Here is a 24769-nt window from a genome sequence, read left to right as displayed (position 1 = left end):
CCATGATTTTACCAAATTTTTTCTTTGAAATTTTCACATCTGAAAATATGCAGTGTTTTGATTTTTTGTAAATACCTGATAGGATTGTGCATATGTCTAGCATTCTACTGGTCTCTTTAGACTTTATCATGGGGTATAGTAGTTCTTGGGATAAATTTTTTTTTTTTTAAATCGATTTAAATCAAAAAAATCTGATTTAAAGGGGCATTTAAGTGATCCACAGCCTCATCCCCCACTTTTCTCAAAAAAAGTTGAGATTTTTATATCACTGGAAACCTCTGGCTACATAATGTTTATGTACAAAATATTTCTTGCAGATTAATTAGTTTTGCAAAGATATCGTGAAATTTGAATTTCGTTCTGGTGCACCAGAACGAAATTACAACGCATTGTCTATGGAGCAGTGTAATACACATAATCATGCATAACTCGCAAACGCAAAATCGGAATCAACTGAAATTTTGGGAATAGGCTTTTTTCGTGGATATGTACTGAAAAATGTCATAAAAAGAGGATGCTAGGATCACGAAACACTCCTTTATATCAAATAAATCGATTTTTTTGATTTTTTTAAAAAAATCGCCAACCCTGACACCTACAGTATTCCTGTTGTCCAAATTGCTCTCCAGACCACTATGAAATCCTTCACAGTAATCCGAGTCAACCGCATTTTTTAAAATTATATTAGGATGAGTTAATGACATTCCAGATCATTATATCAACTGATTTTGTTCCACTAAAATCCCCTACTTATCATTAATAATCTGTCTTACATGTTTCCAATATTGATGATCTGAATTAGCAATTAACTACGTCAAAAATTTACCATACCACAAATTATAAACACAATTGGGAAATCTGTTATGTTGAGACAATGCTAAAATTGTTGTACCACTGCGCTTGCTCATACTCCTGATTGTGTTGGCTTGCAAAAATGTGTTTACTCTTAATGCTCTGCATTCTAGCCATAGCCTTCAACATAAGAAGTCCCATGTTTTGAGATATTTTCTCAAAATATCAAGAGCTATCTCAAGAACCACTGAACCAATACTAGGCTTGTTTGTACTCATTGTAATGCATTTTCCATGCTGATTCCAAATATGGTCATGAAAATTCACATTTCTGAAATTTTTGACAATAAAAAAAAAATTGAAACTTGTCGTCTGCAGTCGACACCCGCGTGAAGAGAGTTAAGGTCCATATGCACTAAACAAGTTAGTCCAGGTCTAACTTAAGACCTAGTCTAACTATAGAGATCAGTCTTACCGAAAAGGAACTTTTTGGTATTTACATACCTTATTCAATGTTATTGTAGATCCTGTTGTGGGCAAATATATGCAGCTTAATATTAGATGGCTGCAGTTTAATTTTTGGACTCTGCCAAGAGTAAAGCAAGATTAAAGGGATCCCTCCATAAGTCTATCCTCTATAGTTAGATCGGGTCTAACTTGTTTTGTGCATAATCGTCGCTGGGCGGGAAAAACCTCCTATGTGCTTTTGGCCCATGAACATGTTTAAAACAAAACTACCAACAGATTACACAGGAGGTTTTGCTTTAAACATGTTCAGGGGCCAATGACACATAGGAGGTTTTTCCTGCCCAACGACAAATGGACCTAAAGGCTAACTCTATCACAGGTTTCAACATCACCTTCAGCCTGAGAATATATAAAATTTAGGCACTTTATTGCTGTCGCAGAAGAATAACACGTAGTAGTCTTGATCACGAATCTTTGTCATGAGTATCACTGACTTCACTACCCGAGACGGATGCCAATGAATCTACCGAGTTTCTTAAGTCTCTTGTTGCCACTGGAATTGGTTGTACTCCATTTAAGCCACTACTGATACCTAAGTTTGTATTCCCTTTTGTACCCCACCCATGATACTCATAGTTCCTTGATACTGCATATAAGTATAGCATGTCTAATATGGATACACCGACAAGTAGAAAATAGAAATATTCAAGGTTGCCCTCGTTGATGTCATCTGGATACCATAAATCTGTAATAAACAAACAAAATTCAAAATGTCAGTTCAGTTTATAGTCCATAATCCAGAATTCATTCTAGTAATCAAATAACCACAGACTACTACAGACTAACCACAAACAGTCAAAGTCACAGTATCACCCGATAGTAGGGCGTACAGGCCAAGGCACATAACACTGGCATGATTTTTAGACAAGCACGATCGAACGATCAGACCTCTTGAAAATGCAAGAATTCACAGCATACAAAGTACAAGGACTTTGACTGTTGATGGTATTTTTGTATCTTTGTCTTCTTGCGTATGTACAACATACACCAAAGTGCAGTTGTACTGGATTGCAGAATTCTACAGATAAAAATCTGACGGGGATCACTACGTGGCCCAGTGTCGTCACTTAACATTCAAAGGCGTAACGCATGATAGTTCCCTAAGTCAAAAATACCCCCTTATTTTGCGCGGTTTCAAGAACATTTTCGTCATTTTTTACCCCTATTTTACACGAAAACGGGTACAAATTAGCCTTAAAATATACCCCTATTTTTTGCATTTCAAGTACACTTTTACAAAAGTACCCCTTTTTTAACAATTCAAGAACACACACAAAAACACTTGTTCTGATTCACAAAAATATACCCTATTTTTTAATTTCGAGTACTTCGTCGTCAAAAACAACCCTATTTTTTAAACATAGTTTAAAAATAACCCCTTTTTCGCGAAAGTGGGAACGATCATGCGTACACATAGTCAATGTTAAGTGACGACACCGGGCTACGTGGATGCTTCTGCAAAGACCCTGAGATATGTACATCTAATCATGGTGGGTTGACCAGCACATAAATATACCTCTATTTCCCCTGCATGACAGGTAGTAATGGGTTACATTGTGCCAGTAGCAAGAACATCACTGAACCAAAATGGCAGAACACAAGTTCTCGACCTGACCTAAACTCTTGTATTAATACAGCAAAAAAGCTTATTCAGGCCGAGTCCAATTATAAACAAGGTGGAACTGGAAGTGTGGCCATTACTTTCATGTCTTTTAGTGTCTGATTTTAGTCGTGTAGCTGTTAGTACAGAGTCTTTTGCTTAGTCAGTAAATATGAATTTCACTGAGCAATAAATTATATTAAGTAGGGTTTTTTTACCAATCAGTTTTCAAACAAAGCAGGTAAATATTATCCTAACCCCAAGAGTGGTTGGGTGGGGATGAAGGATGGATGTGCAGCTGGGAATTTGAAAACTTATCCAACAAATATATCAAATTAGATTTTTTTTTAAATCCAAAATTATGCTTATTTTCTGGACTTTGCCAAATTTTTTGAAAATGTTCACAAATTTAGTTAAAATCAATGAAAAATTTGACCATAGCTCCTTAACCAAAGGTCCGACGCAGATAGGGGAAACTATACTTTTTTGGATTCCTTATGACCAGGGGAGTAATTTGATATATACTTTTAAAAAGAATTGGGATAATTTATAATTTTGACTGCTGTTTGACCTTAATTGACCCCTACCAAAAATGCCTGACAATTTGAAGAGTGCAGCCCAAGCCAAATTTGTTCAGTACCTTTTAGGCATGCCAAAAACACTTTCAAACCTTTGTTCCAAGATTTGGTCATGAAACATTAGCATTCTTCCTCTACTATAACCAAATATGGAATCAGAAACCTCCTATATACTTGTGGCCCTTGAACTTGTTTAAAACAAAACTACCAAGAGGTTACATAGGAGGTTTTGCTTTAAACATGTTCAGGGGCCAATGGCACATAGGTGGTTTTTCCTGCCCAACAACGATTATTATACATAATACTAACCACCAGAAGCAGCGTTAACAATGCCAACCAGTATTTTGGCAAGAATATAACTTCCTACACCAGACATGAGTATATAAAGACCCATCACAAAGCCTTTTAGATTCTCCTGTGCTTCAAAGTAAGCAAACTCTAATCCTGTAAAAGACAAAACAAGGCATAGAAATAACAAGAATTATAATGTTGTAAAACAACTGAAACTGCTGAAAATATGACCGTTCATCTGTATCGTAATCCATATACAAATTTTGGATGGAGGGCGCTACAAGTTACTAAAGGTTTATGACCCGATTATTACGTCACACTTCAAGAGTGCAGGATCGGGTCATTCCGCTGACAAAGGCTGTAACAGCTGAAAATTACTTTATTTAGATTAAGAGTTTAAATACTTATATATGCTGAAAATATGATGTTAAACCTTTGGATAACCTGAGTGAAACCCTCACTAACTATTCCCAGAAATGGGGAAAATTGGTTAATTTTATCCTTTTTCTCGCTTCACGTTATTATGAAGTACAGGCATGATTTTAAGTTCTCTACACCCTGCCAACACAGTGTTTGGAATTATTTCCCTTTCTGAAAATAGGATCTAATTATAGCTATACTGTAGTAAAGAGATTGTACATATGACGTATCATACGGTAAATATGGTAGACTACTCAAATGCATTTAACATAAGTATGCTTGCAATCTACCGCTACAGTTCGTCTCACACACATAACAAATGCACATCGATCAAATAGGTTGATGACAACATTTGATTGAATGGACCGCACTGCGCCATGATTATGTTGAAGGACACTGGTTCAAATCCTTTGTTTGGAGCCAATCGATAAAAGCATGAAGGGCCTCTATACAGTGTGGTCTTTGTAAAAATCCTTTTAGGGGCCCCAAGTATTCATACTTTTTTGGCGCAGTATAAAAAAATTCCAGGGGCATCATTTTGGCCATGTGTACACTATTTTAGCCCAACATTTAGGTGACATTTTGTGTTTGCCAGTCCAATTTTCAATTTTACACTATTTCTGTCCCAAATTAAGGTGAAATTTTGTGTTTACGGGGCCAAGTTTTAATTTTACTCTATTTGAGGGATTAAGGGGGTTGACATTTTCTTTTGAGAAGGTTGGTTTTAAGGGGGTTGAGTTGGCAAAACAACTCATGTGGGGGTGTCAATCCCCCTTTTGGGAGGTTGGTTTACAGAGGGGTTGGAATTGTCTTTTTTGGGGGGTTGAGTTAGCAAACCAACTCATTTGGGGGATTTTAATCCCTTTTGGAAGGCTGGTTTTAAAAGGGGTTCAAATTTTCTTGGGGGGGAGGTAAGTTATCAAACCAACTCGTTTGCACACATCCCCCACCACACAAAAACCACACTGGTAATTAATACCTATGAAAATAAGTGTAGTTTCACTTATGAAGAGCTCAGCCTCCCTCCTTTTTGAAATTCCAAGTTGATTTAAGTTTCATTTCAAAATTCGGAAGCACCATCTAACAAGGCCTGTGTACACTGTACATGTACATATCTCACCTGCTATTCTAACCAAGGATTCAGCCATGCCGCCAAGAGTCAGTTGCAGAAACTGTGCTAAGGCAAAAAAAAAAACCCCTGCTCTATGGACCTTTCAAGTAGGGTCAGTCGGTCGGGTGTTTTTTTTTCTCTAAAAGGCAAAATTATGGGTCGGTCGGGCCCGTAGAACAGGGTTTTTCCCGTCACCTAAGGCACAATTCTGATGCACTATATGGTTGGTTTACAAAGATCATACCTGCTATTCTAACCAAGGATTCAGCCATGCCTCCAAGAGTCAGTTGTGGAAACTGTGCTAAGGCACTTAATTCTGATGCATTATATGTTTGGTTTGCGAAAGATGTTTTCGATAGGCGCCCGGTGGCATCATCTCCTTACGATATAATTCAACAAAACCCGCTGATAATATGGACAAGCCAGCAAATACAATGCCAACACCTAGGAAATATAAAATGAATGAGAAAATACTAGAAAATTAAACAACTTGTAATTTGCGTAATATTAATTACCAAATGCGATGCGATCAAGCAAAATCAGTCGAACTCAGAAATACTACATATATATTTTCAGTTTCTTATACTAGGATAGTAAAAAGCATTTACAAAGCTGGATTTTGCAGAAAACCTCACTGAAATTGAACAAGCAGTTCCAAAGATATGAGCAATTAAAGAGTTTCCAAAACAACAGGAAACAAAAGGAAATATTCCCTTTCTTTGGCTATATCTTATAATTAATATTTCCGAGATCCGACTGATTTTGCTTGATCGCATCACATATTTGAATCTTTCAATTTGCCCCTAACGATGATTCTAGTGTTACCATTATCATATAGGGTCCACAAGTTCCACCCTAATAATTTTTAAAATAAATCGAAAAATATTTTACGAAATGTAAAAATGTATATCCCTATTTGTGTTACACAACACATACTACTAGTATGTGGATGAATTTATAGCATCACACATCATTGCGTGTAAGAACAGAGGCCGTTTTTAAAGTTGCACCTGAGTCCATAGCAGTCAGGTTTTCTTTAACAATCACATGAATAGACCTGGTATACTGTATTGTTTGAGAGTTGACTCCTATGGGCTCAGATGCAACTTTTAACAAGGTTTTTAAAAATTGGGTCTCTTATTTTACATAATGAACCATTGTGACTGAACGCAATGATGTTTGACACAATAATATGGTCCATATGTGTACAACAAATTGGGCTATACACATACCTTTTTCAACATTTGCATTTTGTCAAAAAATTTGTTGATTCATTTTAAAAACTATTTTTATATAATACCCAAGGCTCAGAATGTTTGGCCAAATTTAAAACAATTTGCAAAATGTTAACAAAATCTCAATTTCTTTAACAAACAAGGCGGTTCTCGAACCACGAGTCTCGCCTGCTTTCGCAACCGCCTGCTTTTGTGATTACTTTTGGTAGAGGTAAATGAATTTGGCGGTTATCGGCTAGGCACGATTATCTGGCTGATGGTGACTGTGCCCACCAAGTTTCATGCCCATGCAACTGTTTTTACTAATTTGACCCCTGGTGACCCTGAAATGACCTTCCAAAACTTTGGCTCTAAATGTTGACTGTATCCACTAAGTTTCATACCCACACGACAGTTTTACTAATTTGACCTCAGATGACCCTGGTGGCCTCGAAATGATCTTCCAAAAATTTGGCTTTAAATGTTGACTGTACCCACCAAGTTTCATGTCCATCGACAGCTTTTACTAATTTGACCTCAGATGACCTCCTGGTGACCTCGAAATGACCTTCCAAAAATTTGGCTTTAAATGTTGACTGTACCCACCAAGTTTCATGCACATCCGATAGTTTTACTAATTTGACCTCAGATGACCCTGGTGACCCCGAAATGACCTTCCAAAAATTTGGCTTTAAATGTTGACTGTACCCACCAAGTTTCATGCCCATCCGACAGTTTTTACTAATTTGACCTCAGATGACCCCTGGTGACCTCGAAATGACCTTCTTAAAATTTGGCTTGAAATGTTGACTGTACCTACCAAGTTTCATGCCCATACGACAGTTTTTACTAATTTGACCTCAGATGACCTCTAGAGGTCCTCGGTGACCTTGAACCACTAACCAATACAAACCGGTTTTGTCTCGGGTCAAGATGCACCCACCCACCAAGTTTGAGAAATGTGCGACTCCTAGTCTCCGAGAAAATAGGCGAAAATCAAAACTTTAATCAAATTTGTCACACACGCACACACACACCCCCACCCCCCTACATACGGAAAAGTGATTATATAGTCTCCTGCCTTATAGGCGAGACAAAAATTGGGCTCCAGTTACTTGAAATTGGGTATTGCTTTTGAATAATTTGAAAAAGTGACTAAAGTTGACCTAGAAAAGCGAGGCACTATTAAACCAGAGTTCTGAAAATGAGCCCTGTATTATTTTGCAGCACATCCCAGTATGGTCATTTGTACTAAGTACCTACCCGGGCACAAGAAGCTATTCAATGGAAAAGAGGACAATGTTTATATTAAGCAGGCACCCAGGCTTTTTTTACCCCCATGGTTGCCAAGTTTTGGCTCCTGGTGTGTCCAATATTTGACACGACAAACTATAGGACCAGGAGCCATCTTTGGGACCAGGCCTGAAAGAGGAAGATGTGTGTATTTTATGAGGACACAAAGGAGTAGCCAAAAACCCTCCTCCCTCCACCTTTTAGAGGTAGTTTTGGCCCCCCCCCCCCCCATAGTTTTGCAGATCATTTTCTTATGCTTTTTTGGTCAAAAAGGTCAAAATTTGCTCTTTTGTGAGCATTTAGTTTTTATGCTTTCTTGGTCCATAAAGTCCCAAAATTTGGGTGAAGGTCCACTTTTGGAAGAAAAAAAAAGGTTCACTTTTCAAAATCTGCCCCCTCCAAATAAATCCTGTGAGGACACCTACCTATTCTTCGTAGAGGCGTGACTCTATACCCATACTTCTCTATTACGTGATAAAGCCCCCACAGGAATGGAGTAAATACTAATATACATGCTTCTGCATACACTTCAAACGTTATATTAGGCACATCCCCGTGGCCGGTTTTGATTTCATGATTGAGTCTTAGCATCTGTTGTTTATATGTTTCTTTCATCTGAAATGAAATAATAAAATTGATAGAGGTTAATAAAATATTTATAGCTGTGTGTTATATGCATACATAATCTGCACCGTTTTTGTGTTATGAAATAAATCCATGCTATCCAAGCAATGCACAAAAATATTTTTAAAGCTCTGATAGCAATACAACCTTTTTCACATATGTGACACGATCAAGGGAAATAAGTCGCATGTTGCTAATATTGATTTTGAGATATTGGCAAAGAAAGTGTTAAAATTCTTTTGTTTTATATTGTTTTCAGCGATTGATAAATTGATGTAACTTCGCAAAGAAAAGTTGTATCAACATGGGGTTTCAATTTCTGAAAGCTCTAAATGTCCTCTTCAGAAACGTATGTAAAACTCATTTTTGACCAGGGTCAACATGTGACTCATTCCTCTTGATCATGTCACATATTCTTTGTGGTACATTAGAGCACATCAGACATATCAAATTGCATTTTGAATACGAGGAATGTCCTTCTGATATTTTTTTTTAATTTGCGATATAATACACATTTTGTGGCAAATAATTAATAATTGATATTTTTGAAATTTAACAGTCCTCAAAGTAAATTGTATAAATCTAATGATATGTACTTAAAAATGTATTTAGCTGGGATGAAAAGCCGACCATCATATGAAAATTTTGACCTTTCGTATTGAAGATATAGACTTTTTCTCCCAAAACATTGAAAAGTCTTCTCACTGACCAGCTCCCACAATGACTTTACTAGCACAAAATGTTGACAAAGCATGTAAACATAATGTGATTTTAATGCTAATATGAGGTTTTGAAGCACAAATTTAGTAAATAATTAAAATTTGGTCTGAAACAGGCCAAAATACAGTAGATATGCAACACGCGTAACAGAAATTAAGGATATGCATAAAATGTGACCCACTCCCAAAAAAACAAATTTTCTCATTCCTAATTTTCTGGAATTTGATGGTGCAATGATTCCCGCAATTATTAATCTGGACTTTTAAATCTTTGTAAGTACTTCAATCCCTATTCAATTGTGTGTAAAGTAGTAAACTTATATGAGGAAACAATAGAAAGGTTTAATATCTTAAAAAGTATTCATGCTATTTATATCATCATAATATTTTTATTAGTCTACTGCTTAAATTTATATTAAAATAATAAACATTCAAAAATGCCATTAGGTATTTAGCAGAGCTTGGAAAAAAATTTTAACAAGCAAGAAAGAGATGTTTTTTATAAAGCAAAAATCACTTTAAAAAACATGCTATAGATTAATAAAATGTAATAATGTAACAATATTAACAAACAAATGGTAAGCTTATATCCTTAAAAGCTTCCATGGGTGCAATTAATTTAATAAGATTTAAGATTTAGTAAATCAGTAACACACATTCTGTTGGAATTATTTACAATTACACATGACAACTAATATCAATAGCAAATGTTAGCGTAATACTAATAGTGCCAAGATAAAGCTAATTGAATACAAAGTTAGTAAATAATTAACAGAAATTCTAACATAACTATCTATAATAATTACTCGTCACAACAAAGGCAACAAACCAAAAAGTCAATGAAGTCCAACTAGTTTTCTTTCACCTGAACCAAAACCAGAAGTGGATTAGATTAACATCAATGTTATAAGAGCATAGGAAAAACGTAATCAATATTTTAGACCCCTCCCTCCCTAACAAAACTGGCTTTGGTTTAAGGACTTCATCCATAGTTTGATTTGTTCCTGAAAATCAACATCTTTTCTTTTGGTTTGTTCCCTAGTCTCAGCTACAGACTGTGTACCTATATCATCTATAAGGAGAGACAATACTGGATACCACTCACTCAAACCAGAGGGTGACCACTCCCCTCTACCCCAGTCATGGATCGTGGGGGTCTGTGACAAAGACTATTTTGTTCCCTAATAATATCAACAATAAATGTTAGACCCCATTTATACAGAGCCTGAAGTCAACTTTAGTCAAAGTCAACTTCATTTGTGTATATTTATACGGTTGCCACATTTTGAACTCGACTTCAGAAGTCGACTTTTATGAAGACTTGGAGCAACTTATTTTGTCAAATTCAAGCTCGACTTTTGCAATGTAAACGAACATGCAATTAGAAGTCAAGTTCATAATGGTTATTTGAAGAAAGGGATGGTGTAAAAGTCTAATTCACAATTTGTTTTGAAGTCGACTACCATGTAAACACCATGTCAACAAACAATTTATGCTAATCCTAAGTTACAATCTGAATTTCATGTCGCAATTGGAGTTGACTTTTCTGTGTAAACTGGGTCTTAGTCACACAGTACTAATAGTATTAGTAATATGGAGTACATATTACTACTTTAATTACAGTGAAAAAAAAATGGAAATTTGATCCACTTGGATACAAATTTAAAATTTCTAATAAGTGATGTTGATGTGTACATTTGTTATTGCAAGTAATACAATATGATTATACTTTTGCAATAAAATGACATAATGACCAGTCATATTTATATTGAAAAACAAAAATCCCCCACAAATATCAAGTTGATTGAAAGAGGTAATGTGATCCAATTTTTAATACAAATATAAAATGTTTAATTAGTGCTTTTGATTTGTACAATTCTGATTGCATGTAACAGAATCATGGAATACATGTGATATAAATAGCAATCAGTGTCAGGAGTGCAATGGCTGCCATATGCAGCTGCAATGTGTAGATGAGTACAATATACTGTAAATTGTCAAATGTGATGCGATCAAGCAAAATGAGTCTGAAGTCGATAAAAATCAAAATTCAGTTTTCAATTTCATTAAATGTGCCATTCTCAGTGATTTATTTTGCTCAAATTCCCATCATAATTGGACTTACGGTTCCAAAGATATGGCCATTTTAGTGTTGCTCAGAACAATAAAATACAAAGGAAGTTGAATACTATTATTGGTTATATCTAAAAATCAATATTCCCGACATCCGACTTATTTTGTTTGATCACACCACAAATGTTCACAGGGCAGCTATAATAGCAATAATTGCACTTACCCACTTCTAGTATTGAGCAATTGAAATGGGCTTGTACTTTCTACGCAAAATGACTTGTATAGAAAAAAAAATCCCTCACAAATGCCATGTTGGGTAAAAAAGTTAAGTGATCCTTTTATAAATATAAAATGTCCAATAATGCTGCTATTATCTGTACATTTCTGTTTGTATGTAGCCTACATTGTAACACAATATAATGTGATCAATACAAATGAGTTAGCACATACTTGTTCAGTGCCTGTATCATGTGTATGGGACCACGACAACCCCTCTCTGACATTACAAAAATGTCAGGTGTCGCGATCAGAGGGAACTGAGCCAGTTCTACAAATGAGTTTGTACTTTCTACACAAAATGACTTCTTATAAACCTGAGAAATAAACATCAAAATGCTATGATTTTGCCAAGCTGGGTAAAAAAGTCAGGTGATCAACTTTTCAATATGAATATAATATTGGTGCTGTTGATCTGTAGTAACACAATTTAATTACAAATTGATTTTCCATAATAGTACTACCAGTGGGGGCAGCCTAAATTTTGACATTGGTTTAGCACGTAAAAACTAAACTATAATTCCGAAAGTGTATTTGTTTGTTTGTTTGTTTAAACGGTCGCTCCGTGTGGAGACACGCTTGGGTCCTGATGGGACCAGGCTGTATTTATGTTATCATGTAATATATTACTAGTCTCAATCCATTGGGGGTGTGAAAGTGAACCCTAATATAAATTTCTCTCTTGATCACAGGTGAACAGATAGCTGACAGTGGTATGGCTCTTGCCTGTCATGCAAAAACCTGGTGCAACGGTTATGATTTTTGTTCTTTTTTTATCCATTTTAACCCCAAAAATGTACCAATTGCACTGGGAAATACATTTGAGGCCCTTTTTTCTGAAACGGTATGGGCACAAAAAAGAGACAAAAATTTGCGTTCAACGTACGGGTAGTGTTGCCGTCACATGTCTGATATTAGCTGTTGCTGTATTAAAAAGACATAGACCACCATTGTTTGTATTATACATAAAATTACTGTAATCCCTCACAAATGCTATTAAAGCTGGGTAAAAAATAATGACCAAGGTGGGTAATTTTAATAGTAGATTTTGCTGTGTTCACAGCTGCAGGTATAATCAACATAGTCATTAAAATATTCTGGTATATATACTCAGAAACTGTACAGATAAGCATGTCTACCTTTAATCAGGGTTGGCACAATCTAAATCAATTGCTTTAAATCACGATTTAAATAACTATTTAAATCACAAATTTTTTTTTTTAATCACTGATTTAAATCAACTTTTTCATTTTTAACCATTTTTGAAAAATTTAAGTTAATTTCTTCCGTAAATTGATTGTTTTACTTCATTACTAATGCTTCAACAACATTTGGACACAATTAAATTACCTGTACCATGTCATTTTATCTATTGCTAAAAATTCATCATCACAGTGCAGAATTCAACAGGTTTTTTCCCATGATTTTACCCAATTTTTCTTTGAAATTTTCACATGTAAAAACATGTTTTGATTTTTAGTAAACAACTGATAGCATGGCCCATATGTTTAGCATTCCACTGGCTTCTTTTGACTTTATCATGGGGGATAGCAGGTCTTGGAATAAAAACAAATCAATTTAAATAAAAAATTTTTTAAAATTGCCAACCCTGCCTTTAATTCATATAAGGTACCTGCATTTGCTACAGAAAGTGTAAATTGAATAGATTTTAATGGGCTATTCCACTTGAAATCCACCCACCCTCATTTGAAAAATCTACACCCCCTGTGTGGAAGATTAAGGTCATGTCTTCCATAGGGGTGTATGGATTTCAACTGGAATAGCCCAATAAAAGATGTATCTAAATGAAATTGCCTGAATGGGTGACTCCATTTGAAATCTACACCCCCTGTGTGGAAGATTAAGGTAATGACTTCCATTGGGGGTGTACTATTGGTTTCAACCAGAATAGCCCAAATGTTCTACTCGGTATGCTATTGGTGCAATCAAGCGAAACGAGCCCATAATTTGGTAATACCAATGCATTTTTGTTATCTAATGTCCTTGCCATTTATATTTTATTGCTTTTTATTCTATTGATCCACCATTTTTACAGATTCCCTTGTTTATATATACTTATATAGTGACAAAGATTTCAACACAACTCTTTCGGCCAATTTCAAATTCATTTACCCCACCCTATCTATTCTATTTCCCCTTCGTTCCATCTCCACACAGTCAAAAAAGACCTGATTTGTGATTCTATCATTAGCCATGCACACACAGAAATTGTTTACTAAATCTCATGCACAAACTACATTCAAAATGTGACGTTAATAATAAAATTCACATTGCAGCTTGAAACCTATAATAGATAAATTGAAATGCATAGTAATGATTGATCGCTTGAGGCAAACATGTAAAATATGGCACCTGTTTATAATGTAAATACTCACAGCTGCTTTGTATGTCCAATTTTTTGTGAATATTATTTTTCACCTTTTTAAACTTTCATGTAAGCATTAATAATATAACACAAAATATTGAAAGTAAATAATTAATTGAAGGTAAATTTATTGAAAAAAAGCTACATTAATCAAAATAAAGGGATTAAAATTTATTGAAAAAATACAAAATGGTACCAGGTGAAAAATTAGTACTAATTAGTAGTACTAATTATACGTATGATCATATATCTCAATAACAAATTTACATCCGTTATCCTTTTAAATTTGACCACAAATCATGCAAAAGGAAGTCATTTTTGGAACCTTTAAAAAACTTTTACCTCCACCCACAAATATGCATGATTTTAAACCAAATATGAACTCTGATTAGGAAAGCTGTTACAAATCTTTGTTCTATGTAAATCACATTATTGATTATTGATTGGGATAGTGTGCAACTGGTTGAGTTTCGGACAACTGCTATAAAATAGGTCAGAAACTATGATCTGACACAAATTGTGAACCATTTTGACAAAGACATAATACCTAAAAAATAATTCAAATGCTACCAATTTACTAGAAGACTAAACAACATTGTTTTCTGAATAACTCTTTGTTCTTTTCTCAGTTCTATTTGAAATAAAACCCAAAAATATGTCCATTCAAGCATGTTCAAGAGAATATTTGACTTTCTATACATGTATGCCAGAGCCCATGGTTTTAAATGTTCTAAAATATTGTCAAAAATTGTATGTCCTACGTCAAATTACCATAATTGTCTACATACAAATTTCAAAATTCAAAGTCAAGCTGATAAACAAAAAGATAAACAAGACATCAGAACAAAACTACCGTTTAGGTAAATCAGGGCCAGGACATGAAATTGGTGTTTCACAGGTAACTCCTCATTTCCATCTTGTCAAAAAGTGCTTATTCCCCCCTCTCCACCTCCCCTTGTGCTGCCAAAACTTCCTTGACTACCATCTGCACATGCCAAATTTCTATTCTCAAAACTTTATTTAAAAAATATAATAATAATAATAATAATGATCTACTTACAAAATATATAATGATGGAATAAATTGTAACAGTGTGGAATGCTGGTAAGGTTTTTAGTAAATGTTTGACTTCCTCCACCCTCTGGTCTTCAAATTGTCCGCCTAATGCTTCCTTAGCATGGTCTAAGAAGCTGTCGGCTTTTTTGTCCTCTGCAACTGGTTCCTTTCTCCTCATGAATCCTTCATAGATGATGTGTAACACTTGTAAGAAACCATACTCTGTATCGGAGAAAACAAGAACCACAAGGATTACATGCGTCACATTTGGCACATCCACACGGAGGGCCGGAGTACTTGACTTAGAATTGGGAACATTGGGAACAGGTGTGCCTCCAAATGGTCAAAAAACTGACCCACCTTTATAGTAAGCAGATTTGACAGAAATATGACTCATTCATATAGTAGTCCCAAAATATGGACTATTCCTATAGATGAATCCAATTTCATCATTCCTACACCTCAATGGCAGCCATAGCTGGGTCCCCGTAAAATATGAAATGATGCATCTTTGGCTTGGCTTTTTAAACTGCATTTTATCACCCGTATTACACATAGACAATAGAATGATGCAAGTTTACTACACAGTACAACATAACATCGATTTTTAAGCGGCTTTAATCCACCCAATTGGGCAGTCACAATATCCGTTTGGTGTGCCGGGGACCCAGTCATAGCCAATTAAAATCTGATCTTCACTTGGCGTGTTGGATTCGTCTATAGTAGCAGTTTAAAATATGGACCCATTCATATAGCTGCCTGAATAATGGCAGTTTTTTTATGTCTTGAAGCAAATGACATCTAAGTTCAAAAGTCCATGCCTCCACAGACAGTGCAAAAACAGTATGCCTCATGGTGGAGGCATAAAAAAGCTGTTTGATTGTCCTAATCCAACCGACCCTAATCTGGAAATTCTTGAAAAAATTTATAATTTTATAGTTTAACTATACAGAAGAATACCAGAATGTGCAGTCACCACCGGTGAACTGCGCACTAACGATGCTCACTATAATGATTAAAGGCCCATTCAGTGATTTGCTCATCCGGACGATCGTAAAAATCATCCAAATTCAGATTTTGGTACCTTTGTAATTGGCATAGATGTGCTAACATAGCCTGCTAGTGGTTCGGTCGAAAGCCGTGTTTTTTAGACAAAATAAAGCATTTGCATGATTCTGGACTTTTGATACTGACAGTACAAAAAGTCCGACTCGAGATCGAAAGAAGCTCACTCTCCACGTACCAACACGCGTGCGTATTGTTTCTACTACTTATTACATCAGTAGCTACTATTTTAAACAAAATACACAATTTTAACCGTTTTTCATATTTGAATTGACCGTTAGTTTGCCTCGGTGATCTTTAATTGCTTATTTTGTTTTCTACTACAAAAATTAAGCGTCTGTTTTAAATCAATTTAGACTCTACTTCCCCCGTGTTAGAAGCACTGGACTAGGAAGTTTTTCCAGTCGATTGGTGGCGCACTGTACGAAAATCCCGATTTTCTCGAGTCGATCTGAGTTGAAGTAGAAAACCTTTCTTAACTTCTGTTTTTGACTAATTTGTCGATGTATTCAGGGAAAAGTGGTTTAATGAAATTCTGTAGACTTATTCTTTATTTCTAAGCAACTCTGACAAATTTCCATTTTTTTTTTTAATGTTCCTGTGAAATCACTGAAAGGGCCTTTAACTAAAATTGATATAAAAATATGGATAACTTACTGTCTGGAAGTATCATGATATAATGCTTGCATAGACTCATGAGTACAATAATAGCGAATACCATGGCAACGCACAGGATACCATAAGCAACAGCAAAATTAAACTTCCTTGATACCCAATCTATGATGGGTAGAGCAAAGAGGATACCAATAACCTGGGATATGTATAACCTGTGGAATAAAATCACAGAAAATAAGTCATGTTATTTGAAGTATAAATTGCTAGATAATGATTAGGCCATCTTAACCCCATGAGAACTACCTACCGATTGGTCAAAAAGAAGTTTTAATTATCAATTGGACCAATCAGCAACATTGTTAGAATAATATCACCATGCAAAAAAATTGGGGTGAATTATTTGCAAAGCTCCATTCTGATTGGTGATTAAAGTGAAGATATCATGTAATTGACCAATCAGAGGTAATGTTAGATCAGCTGGGAGTGCTCAGGGGGTTAATTTTAATAGTAGTTTGTCTGAAAGCCCTGCATGCATTAAAACTGCCTGCTTTTATATCTAATCTAAGCAGCTGTGCATTAAAGTCACCTCCAAGAAATTTTGGGTAGGTCAAGGGGGGACCAAGAGATTTTTGGTGCACATGCATCAGCAGTCAGCACGCTCTAAAAAGGCTTTTAAGAAAACAGTTCGGAAATGTTGAAATATGCAAAATGTCCTGCTTTTAAGCAGCTGTGCATTAAAAGTCACCTCCAAGAAATTTGTGGTTATACTCACATTATCTATCTAGACCATTACTACAAGTACAAACCAAATCTGTGGCATCGGGAGTCGATGCTTTGTGTCACACGCGAACACGACACAACGTGTAAACAGCGTGGTGTGCTCAGCAAGTACAAATCGCGCAGCAGTTGGCACGCCAAAGAAGCATTGCACTGAAATAATTATTCTCATACCTCCAGTTTCCGAGGTCTATTTACTTTGTACTTCTATGAGCACGGTGGCTCAGTGGTTACGGCCTTGGACTCATAATCTGAGAGCTTGCTTGACGTGCGTGGGTTTGAGTCCCCATCCCGCCACAGTGTTGCGCCCTTGGGCAAGGCGCTTTGTCTCGCTTGCCTCACCCCACCCAGGTGCAATGGGAAGCTGTTAGGGGTAGTCACAGTCGGTCGTTGTACTGATGAACCCTGCGCCATTTGTAGGCAGCAAACGTGGTTCCGACATATTCTAATAACGGCGGAATAAATGTAAAGTGCTTTGAGCCTGTTTACGGCATAAAGTGCTATATAAATATCTACTTTTTTAAATTTTTATGTGGACAGACTATAAAATGATGCGCAAATTGGGTTCCAAACAATTTGGCAAGTGCAAAGGGGGCAAGGATTTTGGGACAAGCCATTTTGAAAGTTTCACACCCCTTAACAGATAAATTAACTTACAAATGGAAAGATGTTCTGACAGTGTTCTGCCCTCTGGCCTCTATCTGTCTAGCACTGAAGGGTCCCACATTAGCTTCATATGCAGCCAAACCGATAAATATAAATGTGAAGCCAATGATGAACAGCGCCCTCAGTGCTTCATCAGAAAACGATGATCCAATGCCATGCTCAAATGGGATGACATTGATGGTGAGCAGAAGAACACCTGGAAGGAATTATGAACAAGTGTGGAAAAGACAATGTGTAAATTGTGAGCAGGTCTACTTCTGGAAATCCTTACTTTTATCATAGACCATTTAATATGGTCTATGCTTTTATACATACACTAAGATTCTTATTGGGCCGCCTGCACAGGTAAACCATTGCCTGGTACCGTGTCACAGTAAACCATTGCCTGGTACTGTGGTGTACCAATGTAGTACCAGTGCAGTACCACTGCTGGTGGGTCCTGTGCAGTAGCACAGGTCAGGCAATAGTGTACCTGTGCTGTGCAAGCGGTCACAATACCGGGGGGTCTTAAATAATATTTGGATGGGGGGGGGGGGGAAGCTCCAGACTTGAAACCCTTACCCATTTCCAAGGGCCATTTGACCATGGACAGGTACCCATTTCTAAGGATTTTCTCAGAAATATAGACCCATGTCTAAGGATTTCTTTTGAAATATAGACCACTTCTCCATAAAAGATTGAGATTTACTCGTCATGCTCTTGGAAAAGGGGTTTATGTCAAAAATGGAGCCATATCTAAGGATTTTCCAGCAAAATAGTGGGACCTGTGTCTAAGGATTTTTTGCAGGAGAGCAACCCATTGGAGTGGCACATCCCCGTATGCCTTATGTATGGGAGTAGGGAGCAGGGTCACTTTAGAGCATATGTTTAATGACCAGCGAGTCCATATATACGGCCACTATGCTTTTAGTTTGAATCTCAAGACAGATAAATTAATATATTCATTCTCAAACCTTGCCTGCATGGCTGAACATATTATGTAGGGTGAATTGATTTCCAGGGTTGATTTCTATACTGATCAGCCATGGAAGGTTATGCATTGTACTCTTATATGATGACTTCACTTATTGTTCAGTAGGCATCAATTTTACAAATGATTGCTTTTACATAAGAGAGAGAAAGAGAAGGAGAGAGAGATCATAGAAATCAGGCAGTCTGTTCATAAATGTAGCTACAAATAGTCGACATATATAACTATCAAAATTCAGTAGACTTAATTAATATTAAAAAACTATTTTATGCGCTGTATTTTATAATCTTTTGCTGACAATTGTGCAACCCATAACTTGTAAAATTGAGCCAATTTGTTAACATTTTCAGCAAATATAATGTGTCTGAGATGCGTTTCTTTGATGTAATGTTATTTCGATGAAATTACATGCAGAAATAAATATTGTGGTGCAAATTATTTTTACAATATGAGTCCCAAGAGCGGAGCGGAGTGTGAGTGTCAAACAGCTTAGGGCTGTGCAATAATTATGAGCCCTGGGGAGGGTAAAATTGGGGGAAGAAATTTTGGCGAACCGAAGGGGGGCAAGCAATTTTGGCAAGTCGAGAGGGGGGGGCAAGCGATTTTTGGCACACATTCACGGGCGCCTTTTTATTAAACGCTCTAAAACGGCTTAGGAAAACAGTACGGAAACGCTTAAATATGCACATTTTCCTGCTTGCTGCGCTCGCAACATACATATAGACCATTTAAAGTTTGCAAATTGGGATCCCAAAAATTTGGCATGTTCAAAGGGGGGGGCATAGATTTTTGGTGGGCCGAGAGGGGGGGCAGCGATTTTTGGCGGGCGAGGGGGGGCAAGTGATTTTGGCAAGCCGCTTTGAAATTTTACCCCGGGGCTCATAATTATTGCACAGCCCTTACAAGTTACACAACGGGGTAAACATTTCAAAATTTGCAAAAAAATATTTAAGCTGTTAATCTACGTTCACCAAGGATACAAAAGAGTCCTCTTCATGCTTAGGTTGTCCTAAATTAAATTTTCTGACTTCAAGTTTCTGACTTCAAGTACATAGCAAAGTTTATGACCAGAAGTATAATTTTTTTAAATACATTTTCCACATGTGCACATTATTGTGTGTAGTGTGCATAACATTAGAAAACTGATCAAAATTGATTAATTACTATAATTTGGTTCATCTCAAGTTCGGTACTGACATAGGTGCATATTTCGCTCGCTGCAATATCGAATCGCGCGCGCAAAGTTAAACGCCCTGAGTGCACACGTACAATGGGCGGTTTGTCAGCACACTTGCGGCGCAACCGTGAAAGAGAATTGACAATTTGACATCACTACCAAACTTGAGGTGAACCAAATTATAATGTAGCTGCTTAATTTGATAGTCTGTTGAACACCTGAAAGAATAAAATCCTTATAAAAAAAGCATAAGTCAGTGTGAATTTGAATTAAAACCTGGAAAGGAAAATCATTTTATAGTTTGCTTCTGCCCAAGTTATGCAATTTTACAATGTAATAACACAAAGACACAAATTCCTCTTCTAAAATGTAATCATTTACATGTTATTTTGTTTCCTAAATTTCCTGCTTTCCTTCCTAGAAATTATGCAATGTTCAATTTCCCCACCCCTACGACAATATCACCCACCCACAAATCAAGTAAGTGAACAGAAATGACAAACAAACAAACAAACAAAACCACAGAATGAAGTGAGAAATGACAATTTGATGGAAAAAAAATCAACCTTTTCCTCATTCAAGGGATTTGCATATTATTGTAATGTAATATATACCCCCATGCCCCATACATTACATGGAAAACATCTGTCAGAAAGTTAATAAAATGTGTTTTATATTAGCTTTTTAACAACACAAGCCTGGGGATGTGAGGGTATCTTTTTCACTGCACATACAATAGCATGTTTATAATGGATAATTTTGAAAGAAAAATCGATACTCATAACGTTTTGAACCCACATACATGTAGTACCTTTTAATATACATGGGCTATAAATTTTTACAACAAAATATGACATTGGGAAGTTGGTGCAGTCAGGTACAAATGTACCAGGAAGAATGGGCCAAACACTGTAACACACTAGTGGTCTAGGATGTCGAACAAACATTGTACATGCTGTGTTATCTCAAAATGTGGTGCGATCAAGCAAAATCAGTCTGAAGTCAGGCATATTAAATTTTCAGCACAGTTCACAGCTGTATTTTGCAGAAAACCCCCATTAAAATGGAACATTCATTTCTAAAGATATAAACAGTTGAAGGGTTTCCAAAACAATAGGCAACAAAAGAAATTATTTCCTTTGTTTGGCTGTATCCGAAAATCAATATTTCCGACTTTCGACTGATTTTGCTTGATCACATCACAAATGTTTCCACTAAAATGCTTATTCATCCACCAATCAATAAACCACAGTACCGGTGCGCCTAATGTAGTCACTCCGATGAGTGAATCACTCTGTTTTTGGCTAATTCATTTTGTCTTACATGTACCAGGTACTGTAACATCCAGAATGTTGTCTGTGCATTACAGTGGTGCAGCATCATACATTTGTAGGGGCACAGGGAGAGGGGGCACATGCCCCACCCCCAATCAATTGCAAAAATTAGAAAATCACATAGGAAAATTGCTGAAAAGTGGCTTGTGCCCCCAATCAGACTCGTGCCCCCCCCAATCATCGTCAGTGCCCCCCAATGTGATGACCCACACTACGCCACTGATGCATTAACACTAAATTTTGACAATGCATCAATTCCACCTTTTATAAAATATTATATGCATGTGGGGATGGGGTGGGGTGCTTTTTGGCACAAATGAAGTATATAATATAGTTCCTAGTTGCACACAAACCTATTCGAACAAGTTTCGTTGAAAACAAGTTTACATGAGTTGGTCCAAAACTGTTATCAGCTCATCAGCTCTGCTGGTAAAGTGCTTGTCTTTAAATTTTTATTTTTTTACAGATGGTTCAAAACTCAAATAATTTTACAATGCTTATGCTAACCAGCTCCATGTATACAATTTTTATGGATTTTGTATTTTGAAAATTTAACCATCAAACAACAGTTACTTTGAGTCAGTAAGAACAAGGGTATGGTATCAATCAATGCACGGTACCATATACATGTACGTAGTATGAGATAAAACACTTTCACTTCCTTTTTTCTACAGAATGTAGACTGTAGAACTTTATAAAACAGGCATAAAATGAAATAATAATAAAACCACACTCACCAAATAGAGTTATGAAAGCACCTGACACAATCACAGAGTATCTTCTACACAAGGTATCCGCAAGAAGTCCTCCAAAAACAGGCAACGCCGGTGACACCGCATCGTAAACATCAATCATCTTTGGAGCATTGCCCTCCTGGTAGTTCAACACATCAGTGCAGTACAAGACAACATTTTCTCTCACGGCATGATTCACGATAAATATTAAGGCTTGGAAGATCAGGATATGTATCAAGGCACGGATACTGACTGCTCCGGGGCCTTGCTGAATGCTTCCTCCTGATGATGACGACGACTGGCTGTTTGATGGCGACCCCCGAACAAGGGGAATGGTTTCGTAATTGGTCCCAACACCCATTGTTCTCTGTAGATTCAAATATTCTCCAAAATCATGAGCAAGAGTTTGTTGTCATCAGATGTAGGAGTTTTGGTTGGTGTTGCCTGTACTGTATCATTCACTTGCCTAGCATTTTAATACTAAATCTGTATGAAAAAAACACAAGCGATTTTGATTTCTGGAAAATATAAGTTATATATCGTGATGCACAGGCTGTATCAAAATGATTGGTTCCCAGGGTTTTTTTAGTGCTGGGTAGCATTTGATGAAATTTTTGCATATTTGGCAATTTTTGGCCAAAATAAAGTTTAACACAGTGCAACAAGTTAAACTCAATTTACCCTTGCTGAGAAATGGACCAATCCATGTTATTGTTTACCGGGTCAGATGTCAATCATTGTCATGCAGATAAATTTGTATTGTTTGGCTCGACCCGGGAACCAATGGGATTTGCCGCCTTCACGGGTTTCGGGCGTGATTAGGTGGTGGTTTATTCACTGTTGGTTTTATATTGGACACGACAACAACAAAAATCTTTGGTTACGGATTCTTAGAAATCAACAGCAACTTCATAAGACATTAACAACTGACTGATTGGTGATAAAAAATCAAGCTTTGGGAAGCTTAAAATGTACACGTTTACTGCATCAATAACAAGGACACGCTAATTTTTCTACCTTGTTTCTGCTTACTGCACAACAATATAATCATGATCCAGGTTCCGAATTTAATGCGGCGCTATGTATAATTGGTGGCGAGTTCGGCACTGGAATACGTGATACAAAAGTGTAATTGTCGGCATAACCCCCGGGGGGATCACTCCATAAATGGTCTGTACGCATGCGTGACCAAAAAACAAGTAAAAGGGGTGTTTTTTTAGGCAAGGCAAGCTACAGCGTGTGACGCGTTTAGGGTCTAAAAACAGTGATTTTCAAGAATAAGGGTAGTTTTCTGAAACTGGACAACTTGTTTAGGTACTTTTTCAAATTTTTGGTAAATTATGAGTCCAAAAGGGTACATTTATTGCATTAAAAAAAGCAAAAAACTCATTAGGGGATGCATTCTACACTAAATTACCTTATTAAGGGGCTAAATTTGCTGGTAGGGTAAAACTCGTTTAGGGGGTGTTTGAAAAAATTTGGTCACGCATGCGTACACTGTCATATTTGAGTGGCCCCCCCGGGGCATAACCGCGGAGGTCACTCCAGTCATCTGTGCAGTGCTAAAACTTGGATGTAAAAAGTATTGATACATGCAGTAATATCAACATTTTGTGCACGTTTTGTGAGCTAGCCGAAGTCAGTATTCTATACAATCGTCGTGGGAAATTACAGTAGACGAATCCCACTGAATGGTACAACATGCACGCAAAGCAGTCATCTTCAAGACTTCATGAAATTTGTGGTTGAGTAATTTCTGATTACACGGAGAATATATCCGGTGAGAATAAATTTATTTAATTTATGTATAATGCGGGAGTCGAAATTGTATTTAAAGACATCTAAATAATATTTAATGGTGTTTTCTTGCACACGAGAAGTGCTCCAAAACTTTGCAATTCCTGTGGCTTTACGCATTTAATATTAATGTTTGTTTACCAAGTGTGGTTCTATGAATAATTCATGAGGTGTAATTGTTATGGCCAAAACGGGGCAGGGTTTTACAATGCACATGTAGCCATTATCCAAATAAGGCAAGGCGTAATAAAAGACACGCTCATTATGACGTCAGGGTCCTTGAGAATTTGACATGGGCTAATCAATCGATATCCCGATTGGCAAACAATGACTTCCCATTGCAAATCAATGGCGATTTTTTCCGGTGTCATCGTATACATTTGAGCCATAGTTTTTACCCGCGAATTTGGACAAATATTACCAAAGTTACAGCAATTGTCGAATCAGTTTGGCAGCTCGAATTCGGGATGGCAAAATTTAAGCAAATTAAACTATCGCTTTTGATTAAGCCGGTTCATTTAAGTAGGTTTTTTCAGCATGTTTTTAGGGTAAAGTTGACAGTCGATTTTAATTTGGTGCAATTCAGTTCAAGCAGTGCCAAGAAATATTGTCAGTTTTCTTGAAATTAATGTGGTTATCATTCAAGGGATCCCTTTATAGTTAAAACTCAAAAA

General features: G+C 36.5%; 1 protein-coding gene across 1 annotated transcript; it reads right to left on the bottom strand.

The window, feature by feature from the left end:
- Positions 1-586: 586 nt before the first annotated feature.
- On the bottom strand, positions 587-22780 carry LOC140159058 (solute carrier family 15 member 4-like). The gene is given in 9 exon segments (XM_072182387.1): positions 587-2004; positions 3807-3941; positions 5564-5653; positions 5656-5763; positions 8252-8441; positions 14965-15182; positions 16683-16852; positions 18075-18279; positions 22302-22780. Coding segments are annotated over 9 exon segments (1755 nt in total). The 5' UTR covers positions 22660-22780; the 3' UTR covers positions 587-1723.
- Positions 22781-24769: the final 1989 nt, after the last annotated feature.

Source organism: Amphiura filiformis, chromosome 8, assembly GCF_039555335.1.
Source record: "Amphiura filiformis chromosome 8, Afil_fr2py, whole genome shotgun sequence".
Classification (NCBI taxonomy): Eukaryota; Metazoa; Echinodermata; class Ophiuroidea; order Amphilepidida; family Amphiuridae; genus Amphiura; species Amphiura filiformis.
The sequence above is the reverse complement of the archived record's forward strand: the minus strand, read 5'-3'. Positions and strand labels throughout refer to the sequence as shown.